At 43.5% G+C, this 12413-nt stretch overlaps 1 protein-coding gene across 1 annotated transcript; it reads left to right on the plus strand.

Moving 5' to 3' along the window:
- Nucleotides 1–3689: 3689 nt before the first annotated feature.
- LOC112589643 (WAS/WASL-interacting protein family member 2-like) lies at nt 3690–4586 on the plus strand. Its single transcript, XM_025303713.1, has one exon. It carries the CDS (start codon nt 3690–3692, stop codon nt 4584–4586), a length of 897 nt encoding a protein of 298 aa, XP_025159498.1.
- Nucleotides 4587–12413: the final 7827 nt, after the last annotated feature.

Below are 12413 nucleotides of genomic sequence, written 5' to 3' on the forward strand. Positions count from 1 at the left end.
AACCGCTACTCTGGTATCGGAAACCACCGTCCTGGCTGGCCACCAACTGGGACGTGATTCTGCGCTGCAAATCGTCGAGCGTCGACAACGGCCCACGAATCATAGAGAAGTATGAAAATGCACTACTCACCTTGATCCGACGCAGTGGCGACGACGACGAAATAAATAATACGCTGGGCCGTCTATACGATAATCTAGACCCGGCTATAAAATGTTCCTCGGAGCCTATGAGGCACGGGATATCAAGGACCTCGGCCGGCTAGCCCGCAAATACGAGGAACTGACCCGACAGCAACGCGTCCAGGGGAAACCCCCACGGTTAAGCGGACCCACCGTAGCCACTATGGCATACCGATCGCGAGGCATGTTGCTGGCGGTGCAAACAGCCCGGACACCAGCGACAGGAATGCGATCAACCCGCCATTAAGTTCTGCTCGCGATGCGGAAAAAGAGGGGGTGCTCACAAAACAGTGCCATCCGCCACCGGGAAACGCGGGCGTGACCGAGGACGGAGCGGACACTCCCGGTCCCACGCATAACATACACGCCGCGCCCCCAGTATAACCGTGCGCTACCAAAATCGCCCTTTTAGGGCACTAATTGACTCTGGAGCAGAAACCTCCCTGGTAAGCGCCGAAAGTTTGAGGCCCGAGGATCAAACCCCTCGGACCCAGCTCATGGGTAACCTTAGCCAACGGCACCCGGGTTGCCACCCTGCGGGTCCACCCATCTAATATTTTGGGTAGGAACGCAACAGTTCCCATCACCGTTTTTACGGTCATGGAGAAATTGACCACGCCAATTATTATCGGCATGGATTTGTGTCCCGCCTCGGACTAACTCTACAACCCCCGCCCCTCCCTACCACCGACCATACCCGTACAGTTGGAGTAGTCGAGGCGTTCAGACAACCAATCGCCACAACAGACGACGAGCAACTACAAGTTTTTTCTGCGGTCGGAACTAGGAAAACTCAACACCGTCTCCGGACCTACCTCCGCTATCCAGCACGAAATTCGGTTACGCCAGGGGATCGCGCCGATCAAGCAGCGATTACCGACCCCGGAATCCGGCGATGCAACGCATCATTGACGAGGAAGTGCAACAGATGGAGGAGGACGGGGTGATTGAACCGTCCAGCAGTGCCTGGAGCTCCCCGGTGGTACTCGTAAGGAAGAAGGACGGCGGTTATCGATTTTGCATTGACTTTCGGAAAGTCAACGAAGTCACCGAAAGAGATGCATACCCGTTGCCACAAATCACAGCTACCCTGGATAAACTGCGAGGGGCCAAATACCTATCCACCTTAGACTTAAAGAACGGGTACTGGCAAGTACCGCTCACTCCGAACAGCAAGGGAATCACAGCTTTTACGGTACCCGGGCGCGGACTCATGCAGTTCCGGGTATTGCCATTCGGACTACACTCTGCCCCCGCCACCTTCCAGCGATTGGTCAACACTGTCCTCGGCCCGGACCTCGAACCAAACGTGTTGGTGTACCTCGATGACATCATCGTGCTGAGTAACACCTTCCAGGAGCATCTCACTCATTTACGTGAAGTGTTTCGTCGCCTTCGGGAGGCCCGGCTGCGACTCAACGTCGACAAATGCCAGTTTTGTTGCGCCCAGATAAAATACCTCGGTCATCTGATCAACAAGGAAGGCATCCACACCGACCCTGGGAAGACCAGCGCTATTGCCGCATGGCCCACACCCACCAACGTGAAGAAAGTGCGACAATTCCTAGGCCTAGCATCGTGGTACCGCCGCTTCGTACCGAATTTCTCCCGGCTCGCAGCCCCACTCACGCGGCTGACCAAGAAGAAAGAACGATGGAGGTGGCACGACGAGGAGGCCGACGCCTTCCAACGACTAAAAGACGCTCTCATTACCGCACCAGTGCTGACCTGTCCAGATTTTGCGCAACGATTCACTCTCCAAACCGACGCCAGCCAGTCCGGCCTGGGAGCCGTACTGACCCAGGAGACTGAAGAGGGAGAAAAAGTCGTCGCCTACGCCAGTCGAACCCTGAACAATGCCGAAAAGAATTATAGCGCCACCGAACTGGAGTGCCTGGCCGTGGTCTGGGGCATCCGCAAGATGCGCGAATACCTCGAAGGGTACACATTCACCGTCCTCACCGACCACCAGTCGCTGAAGTGGCTGCAGAAAATTGAATCACCGACCGGCCGACTCGGACGTTGGAAGTTCGAACTCCAACAATACGACTTCGAGATCCGCTACCGACGCGGATCCAGTAACCAGGTAGCCGATGCCCTGTCCCGAGAACCTGAAGTGGCCGTTATCACCAGCCATCCGACCTGTTCCTGGTACGAGAACCTCAAGGCCCAGGTCACCGCACACCCAGACGCACATCCCGATTACGACCTGCGAGACGGCCACGTGTTCCGACATTTTCTACATAATCTCGACTTCCGGGAAGTGCCAACCGCCGCACAATGGAAGAGATGCCTACCGACAACCGAAAGAACATTAACGCTCAAACGAATGCACGACGATCCCGCGGCCGGACATCTCGGCATCGCCAAAACCATCATACGCATCGGCGAACACTACTACTGGCCCGGCATGGCCCGCGATATCGCCCAGTATGTCCGAAAGTGCCCCACCTGTTTAGCACACAAAGCCGGACAACAGAAACCACCCGGCCTACTCCACGCCACAGCAGTGAAGCACCCCTGGGAGCAGGTGGCCATCGACTTGGTGGGACCCTTGCCACGTTCTCGTCAAGGACACACGTGGTTACTTACCATGCAGGACCGCTTCACCAAATGGCTGGAAGTCAAAGCACTTCGAGTGGCAACGGCCCCAGTAATCGTGACCCACATCATCGACATCATTATTTATCGACACGGATGCCCGGACACCATTATCTCCGACAACGGCCCACAGTTTAGTGCCAAGGAATTCCAGGAGATGTGCAAAAATTTTGGCATCCGCCACCGCACCACACCTATCTACACACCACAGTGCAATCCCGTGGAGCGTACCAATCGCACTATCAAAACAATGATCGCCCAATATATCGATAAAAAGCATCGCCGCTGGGACGAACACTTGGGCGCCCTCCGATTCGCATTTAATACCGCCCAACATGACGCTACCCGATTCAGCCCAGCGTTCCTGAATCACGGACGCGAACTGGCCCGACCACACCAAGAAGACCGAAGGGACAAACCTCCCGTTCCGCCACCCTCCACCGTGGCGAAGGTACTAACTGAAACACACGAGCTCGTGAAAATGCATCTCGCACAAGCATTTCAACGACAGGAATCTCATTACAATTTACGGAGGAGAGCATGGCGCCCACAACTCGGAGAAACAGTGTGGAAAAAGGAACACCTTCAATCCGACAAGACGAAGGCATTCAATGCCAAACTTGCGCCAAAATATAGCGGACCGTTCACCGTAAAGAAAATACATTCTCCAGTAATCGTCGATTTGAAAGACGAACGAGGCCGAATTTATAAAAACATACACGTGCACGACATGCGCGCCGCACCGAGCAACAAAGACCGAGAAATCAACACGATCACGTTCCCAACAAACGATAACGAACAACGACCAACCAGAAGATTGACCGATCTCCCCGAAGCAAGCCGTAATTTCGAGCCTAACGACTATAAAAGCGGAGAGGATCAGGCATGCGGGACAGTCAATCGTTAATATGGAGCTAGACAACTATATCGACGAGCTGGCCGAGCTTCTGCTCAAAACCGACGACGACGCCGCCGCCGTATGGCGCCGGGTCACGGAGACTGCGGAAAAGGGAAGCCCGCCAGACCGAGGGGGGACCTCTGCCGAGCATCACCCCGAAGATCCGAACGGACCACCGCCAGCACTTCCGGCACCCGCAGCGGCCCCGCCGACGGTCATCCGCGTCTCAACGACCGAACCACCACCGCTGGCACCTATAACCGCCAAGCCCGGTCCTAGCCTCCAGAGGGAGGTCAAGGAACCGACCACCCGGAAAAGGGAGAGTTGGCAAAAGCCCGCACCACCAACGCTCGGACGCCGAATCGGCCGGCCGAGGAAAGGGCCCCAGATTCGCCCAGCGCCACCCGGGCTTGTTGACGTGGCACGAAGACGCGAGATCGAGGCCCCGCACGGAGGCCCCCCTTCCGTCGTCGTATCCACCACGACCACCAGGCGGACTATTCCGGTCATCACGCTCGACGAGCAAGAGGAGGGTTCCTCGACGGCCCCAGCGCCGCCACCTCGCGACATGCCACTGCTGGGCGAGGACGAGCCACCAACTCCAATGAGCAACATCCAGCCGGGACCGGTGATCAGGAGTAACGTGCCGTTCAGAGGCACCATGCGACTCCTCCGCGACACCCCGCCACCGCAAGCCAGGGTGCAACCCTCCATCCAGCCACCGGTACAAGGCCCCGCACTACCGCCGCCAGTGCCCATCTTGCTGCCAACCGGCGAAATATGGCACGTGCCATATTTTTCCGTTCGGGTCTCCCGGAAATACCGTCTACGGACGCTGACCGGACGGTGGAGCCTGCGGTTCACGCGCAACGGGCAGTTGCGTACCGCCAACCGTATCCCCGGTTAAAAGCTTCATGCCAGAAGGAAGGAAAACAAGGAAAAAGGGGGGGGGTGGTGTAACGACACAAAGATTTTTGTGCCGTTACGCTGACTGCCGCCTAGTAGCACGCGACAGTCAGCTGAGCGCACACCCCCCGACCCGCGCTGACACCGCGCCGAAACATCGCGCTCGGCCGAAGATGCCCGACTACCCGGCAACGACGCTCGGGCACGATCGGCCGCCGAACCGAGCGAGCGGCCCCGCCGAAGTTATTCGGCAAACGCCGCATAATCACGATTAATTCCGATTAAAAAGGAATTAACTCCGATTAAGGGCGAAGAAAACCGAAGCCCCAAAATCTCGGGTATATAACCCCGGCAGATTTTGACAAGAAGAGAGTCTCCAGAGTTCCGTCTCCACGACTAGTTCTTTCCAAGAGAGGATCAACCGAGAAGCTTCTGCCGAAATTCGTAAGACGCCAGGAAGGCCAGAGCTGATCAGCTGGGAGTTGACGCGTCGGTCCAGCACACCCGGAATCCTCCCATCGCCCGTACCCCTCGACCCCCGGGGCGACCAACGCCGCGGCCGAGGACAAAAGCGAGCGCGACGTGTCGCGACGCGTTCTTGCGCCGTTTTTTTCAACCCGTCGTCAAGTCGCGTGCCGAATCCCGCAAACTAGCGCTTTAAACCACACCGGAATACACATCGCGCGGTCACTAAGTCAGCGGCTCGACCCTCATGGCGGGTCAAGCGCCGGCTGAACTAATTACCGAAAGTAAGCTCCAAGCAAATCGCTCACCAACCACGGTGACCCCGCGGGGCTCGTAGTGTCCGCGGAAACGATTCACGCACTCCTCTAACACCCAAACATTGGGACGTCGCGCCGCAACACGCGGTCGTAGCGTGCGACCAAATAAAGACTTATTGTGTTATACTTATTTTGTCTTCCTTTATTGACACATACACACACCACACACACCTTCACCTGAAAATCTTTCCTGTGGTCGGCTCGCAAACCGCGATCCAAGCCACAGGGCCGGATCTACCCGAAACAACCGAGCCTGGAGGCACGACCGTTACATAGTAGTAAAAAGAAATCCATTATTTTTGCATGAAACTGAAGGCTTTAATTAGAATAGATACTATAGTTAGAATGATCCGATTTAGGTCAAATATGCGCCGTTTTGTTCGATAACTTGTTGCCATTTTGAAGGTAATTTCATTATGCCTCTCTCATAGAAGCCCTCGTCCCTATTGGCAAAAAATTGAGACAGTCGATTTTCACAAGCCTCTCTTAAAGCGAATTTTTCACCAGTAAAATTGTTCGCCATGGACAGGAACAGATGGTAATCACTTGGTGCCAGGTCCGGACTATAAGGTGGATGCATAAGAACCTCCCAACCAAGCTCCCGGAGCTTCTGGTGAGTCACTATTGACGTGTGTGGCCTGGCGTTGTCCTGATGGAACACAATTCCTCTCCTATTGGCCAAAGCTGGCCGCTTCTGGGCGATTGCTTCCTTCAGACGGTCCAATTGTTGACAGTACAGTTCCGAGTTAAGAGTTTTGCCGTAGGGGAGCAGCTCATAATAGATAATTCCCTGCCAATCCCATCAAACACACAGCAAAACCTTCCTGGCCGTCAATCCTGGCTTGGCCACCGTTTCCGCCGGCTCACCGCGATTCGACCACGACCATTTTCGCTTGACGTTGTAGTAAATGATCCACTTTTCATCACCAGTGACCAACCGCTTCAGAAATGGGTCGATTTTGTTGCGATTCAGCAGCGATTCGCAGATGGAAATTCGGTCCATGAAGTTTTTTTTCGTTAACTCGTGTGGCACCCATACATCGAGCTTCTTTTTGTATCCAGTCTTATTCAAATGGTTCCAAGCGGTTTCTTGTGCAATCTTTAGCTCTTGGGCAATCCAAACAGTGCTTACATGACGGTCGGACTCGACAATGTCCATGATTTTATCGATATTTTCGACAATTAGCCTTCCAGTGCGTGGTGCATCTTTGACATCGAAATTACCGGAACGGAATCGACGAAAACAAAATTGCGCATGATTGGCTGTTACAGTATCAGGACCATAAACACTATTCACATTTTCAGCCGCCTGGCTTGCGTTTTCGCCTTTATCGAAGAAAAACTGTAAAATATAGAGTATTTTCTCTTTGCTAGTGTCCATTTTTGATGCGCGCTCAAACAAAACTGAGTCAACTAATCACAAAACTGTCAGAAAAGTTTTTTTAATACGAAATCTCATCTTTCTAACGCCATCTAGTGGAACCCGATCGGACTTATACAACGCGAGATACAGATAACTAAAGCCATCTATTGGAAAAATAATGGATTTCTTTTTACTACACCTGATACAAAGAAGTTCACAATAATATTCTTGCTTTCTTTCCGGAAAATGAATATATCATTGGTGACAAGGCATATCCGGTTTTAACATGGTGTATTCCACCGTTTTGAAACAATGGGCATCTTACAGAAGTAAGTTCAGAAAGTTATTAATTTATGAGATATATTTAATGGAAAAAACTATATTTTGAATACTCGTATTAATCTGTTCATATTTGATAACTTTCTAGCTTTCATATTTGATAACTTCGAAGCTTCCTATGGAAAAAAGTATATGACAATATATATGAAATCAATAGTCGTTAATGAGTGCAAACTGAAGAAATTTCTGATACTTTATTAAAAATAATAATATTTTTCGTTTGTATTTTTTGTTTCCTATTGACAGAAATCATTGTTTATTTCAGAACCAAAAGAAATTTAATAAAATAATATCAGAAAAAAGATAAGTCGTAGAAAGGACTTTTGCTCTTCTAAAAGGGAGATTTAGACGACTCAAATTTCTTGATATGTCTCGTCTAGACTTAATACGATTTTTCATAATTGCTGCTTGTGTCCTTCACAATATTTACTTACGAGGTATAGATGATAATATAGAAGAGTTTGTAGAAGAGGGACTGATCTATATGATGAGGCAGATGAAGATAATGTTGACGATCCTGAATACGATGATGAAGGATATGAGTTTGCTAATGGAGAAATTATGCATAATTATGTCTTCAAGTAGCTAGGAGGCAATAAAGTTGGTAAAATCCTTATACTATAATATAGTATATTATGTTATTTTATGTCTGTGCGTGTGTATAACATTAAATAAATTATACTTTATATATTAATTAAACTCATTTGTTTCTTATTTTATTTCAGGGTTTATAGATATAAATAGTTAATATATATGTAACATGTGTGTGTATATATCTTTTATATTTGCAAATTTAGATAAATTTCTTTGCCAATGTGACCAATTAAGAAAAGTACAAAATTATTTCACTAATTTGGGGTTAAACTCTTTGTGATTTAATTGAAATATCTATATTCAAATTATATATACATATATTATATTATTTAATATTATTAAGTTCATTGAAATGAATATGTTTAATAGTGTATATGTATAATAGTATATGTATAATAGTGTCAGAAATAAAACAATAGAAACTACCGAAAATACAAAGTTATTTATTTTGCATTTTTATTAATATAAAATACATAATATTTTAGACAAAACGTAGAAAGCAATCCAGTCGATAGTTACATAGTTGCTATTAAATATCTGCAAAAATCTTAATAGAGAAAACAATATTTTTCATAAACCAACTTATTAAATTACAAAACAGTTTATTATAACAGCTTATGACAAAAGAAAAACAATTAAAGATAAAGGTCTGTGCATTATTAAAGCTTACAACATATATTTTTTGTATTACATACTATATGACAAAAATAATTATATATAGCAAGCTTAAGTCTGTAAATACTTAGAACAAAAAACCAATATTTTTATAATCCAATCTTACATCTATAAGGTCGTCTTAAATTTATTGAATTCACAGCACATTTCATTAGTTCATATCTGAGCAGGAAGTTGAGATGGTTATAAATATAAAATTCGACAATAAAAATTTGCCTCTAAAGAAATAGATTATTTAAGCATAGCCACTAACATCTTACATAAACCTAATTTAACCTAAGTGAAAGTTTACACCTTGACAGAAAACAGAAAAATACAAGCTAATTAGAATCTGTAATTAATAGTTGATTTTGTTTTCTACCAGAAACTTGACTACTAATTAGAAGTTTTGAGTAGCTCCTGATTTTTCTGCTTTTTATTTTTTTACTAAAGTGTATATTTTCGCTGTGAATGTCCGTAATATTGCACGAAACAAAATATATTTTATCATGTTATGTTTATATATATTTGGAATGTACTTCATATTTATAATAACCTCACAACAAGTTATTCTTATTATAAAACAAAAAGTTTCAACATCTTAAATCATCTATTCCCAGATAGCCAAACCTGCGCGAGCAAATTTCGAACAAAGCCTGCTGCCATAGTTTGATGGCAAATAGGCAACAAATTTAACGCAGAATCTGTTATATCATATTATGCCGCCAATCTGCAATCAAATATGCGCCAGATCCCGCTGTCGGATATTTGACGGCAGATTTGTACCAAAAACCGCGCAAGACTTATAGTAATTTGATGGCAGATTGGCGGCAGAAACCGAGCAAACTCTGCGCGCAGACTCTACGCGTAGTTTGGCAGCAGGACCTGCGTGGTTTCTGCTGACAATCTGCTCGCACGGCCTGTCGCACAGGTCCTGTCGACAAAACACGAGCCTAATGAGAGCACAGATGGCTATGGTTTTGATGTGGAGATCTGATCGAAATTGGCGTCAATCTGCGCGCATTCTGCTAGCATTTTGCTTACTGAGTTATTAGTAAAAGTAAAAGAAATGCTAAAAAGACAGGAACTTTAAAAAATCATAATAAGCAATCATGCATAAGCAATTGTACTTAATAAATTATAGTGACTTACAATTTATCAAGTAATTTTTGCATTACAGCTTGATAAGAATCAACAGCTCTATTAAGGACATTCAATGTCTGCTAATAACGTTCATCTTGAGCTGCTTCTCTTGCTTTGGCATCATCTCTAAGAATCGACATCCAATTAAAAGTATCTCTTTGCAGCTTTGTTTTCTTTTTCTTGGGCTGCTGTGACAAATCAGGATTATCAGTGTCTGATTCAATGTCTTCGTTTGACACACTTTCGTTACTAGAGGATGGGAAATTTGTACATTTACAAGAAGATGCTATACTGATGGGATTAACACTTGGACTTTCTCTAAAAATTTCATCAAGTTCATTAAAGAATTTACAAGTTATTTTTGGTGAGCCACTACTTTTGTCCCCCATATTATCCTTAACTTTCATATACGCTTTTCGTAAATTTTTTCATTTATCCTGAACTTGTTTCCAAATTAATCTTTTAAAACCTGAATCTTCCAATTCTTTAGTTATTTCCTTCCATATCTCTTCATTTCTGATCGTTGTATTTGCAAATTTAAATGACTTTTTACGCCACTGTTCTATTGAGAACAACACAGCATTCTTAGACCACTTTGAACCACTTTTTGTATTATTCTGATTTTTTTTATTCTCTATTACTTGCAGCTCTTAATGAGATATATATACTGGAGAAGCTAAAGATGTGGCTGTAGACGTTGGAATAACTTTCAATTGTATTAAGTTTTCAAGTGATGCTGCGCAAGTATAAATTAAACCATCTGTAACAAATCAGAATATTATATATTATTCATATACCAGTAGCAATAATTTCTTATTCTTTATTTCTGTTCCCTGTTCCTATTGCCTGTTGTCTGATATTGTGCAAGGGCTTCAATATAAAGTCTCCATCCATGAGTTAAAATAAACAATAATGACCTATACTGCCTTTTACTTTGGTTGTGTTCCAATTTTCATTGTCAATATTGAAAATTTATAGTATATGTAACATGAACTATGAATTTTCAGTACTGGTAGAGAGTATTGGAATATAGCCTTTTAATCAAAAACAGCATAGACGCGTAACATGATAAAAAAAAGAAATGTTACATAAGTCTTAAATTTCTAAAATTGAGTAAAATGAAAAACATAACCTATTTAGAATCGCAAAAAAATAAATTCTACTTACCATGTTGATCAGTTATTAAAATCATATTATTTTCAATTATTACGTCCCCCTTTTCTGTTCGACATGGGACGTAACATCCAGAAATATCAATACTTGTTAATGTCACTTGATCCATGATGTTTTCGTTTTTAGCGCCAAATGAAGAGTTACTCTGCTAACTCCTGAAAATTCAGAGGTTGGAAAAACGACTCTAGGGTATACTCCAAAGGGTGCGTTCAGAAAGTACACCCAGCGGGTGATAGCCGGGAGTCTGAGTGAATGGAATGGTGGGGATAAGGTGCCTTCTCGGGTGTATATGTTTCTGAACGACATAGGTGACATTTGGAGAAAAATGGCGGTACAACAGAAGAAACGAATTTTGACATTTGCGATTGCTGCAAGTGATAAATTACTAATGGATACATTATTAAATATGGAAAGTGAAGATAATGTTAGTGATAACAGTGACGACGAACAAATACAATTAGAATTGAGAAGACGAATAAATGTACGTGGTCAGCAAGTAAAACCGTGCAAGATAAAAGGTTATGTGGTTGGGAATATGACAGAGGTAATTTTAATGCCGTATTATTATAATTATTAATTTTTTAGAGTTCATTATATTTTATATTTCTTTAGGTCCAGATAAATTTCAATAATGTTCATGCTCAAACAAGACAGGTTATTGAAAGAGCATTTGCTTTGCTCAAAGGAAGATTTAGAAGGTTAAAATTCCTGGACATGAATCGGGATGACATGATTCCATACGTTATCATAGCGTCTTGTGTTCTTCATAACATCTGCCTTGGTGTAGTTGATGATATAGAAGATTTTATACTTGAAGGTTGGGAGCTGAAAGAAGTGCTTTCTGAAGCTGATGTAATAATGGATGAACCAATAATGAGACCTGTGATAAATGAGGATGGTGGTATTGCTAAAAGAGAGTATTTAGCATGGCTTATATCATGATTATTTTATTTAACTATGTAATGATGTTATGTATGTAATAAATTAATCTGCTAAATAAATAATTTAGTATAAATCTACCTAAATAACTTAGAAATTTTTATCGTAAGGAGAATAAAATATAACTTTTATCGAGAAAAATATTTATTTTAAAAGTAAAAAGTACAGTACATTTTTTGTAGTAAGAATACGGATAGTGATAACAGTAATGACGAGCAAGTACAATTGGAATCGAAAAGATAAATATATATAGTCAACAAATATAACTATGTAGAATAGATGGTTAACTGAAAATAAAAATTCTAATTGTAAAATAATCAATATCGTGAACACTTTCAGACCAGAGACAAACGAATTGCTCGAGCAAAGATTTGCAATGTTTTGTCGAATCAAAATAATGATAGTAGGTCAAGCATTCCTACAAAACTTAAAAAGAATACCACAAACTCTTATTAATTATGTTATTGATTATGTTAAGGTTAGCATAATGTTAACTTATTTAAAACTATTATTGCTCTGACTTCCTTTCTTAATAGTATACAATTTAGCATCTTGTTATATAAAAAATCTGTGTCACTAACAGTATCACATGAACTTGAAAGAAATAAAACACATTTTTGATGAACAATCGTTTGACACAGCAATTAACAATATCAGCTATTGCATTAGCAATAATAACTAGCTATTTACAACACGCAAATATTAATCCTTACAGCAAATAATTTCGTAAATGTATACTAATCAAATATTAAATACTGTTTTGACAACATATCATTACTAAGTGCTACATTTTATATTAAACAGTAACTCAACCTGAAGTTTATCACATTACTAGGCAACT

This window comes from Harpegnathos saltator, unplaced genomic scaffold, assembly GCF_003227715.2.
Source record: "Harpegnathos saltator strain DR-91 unplaced genomic scaffold, Hsal_v8.6 scaffold562, whole genome shotgun sequence".
NCBI lineage: Eukaryota > Metazoa > Arthropoda > Insecta > Hymenoptera > Formicidae > Harpegnathos > Harpegnathos saltator.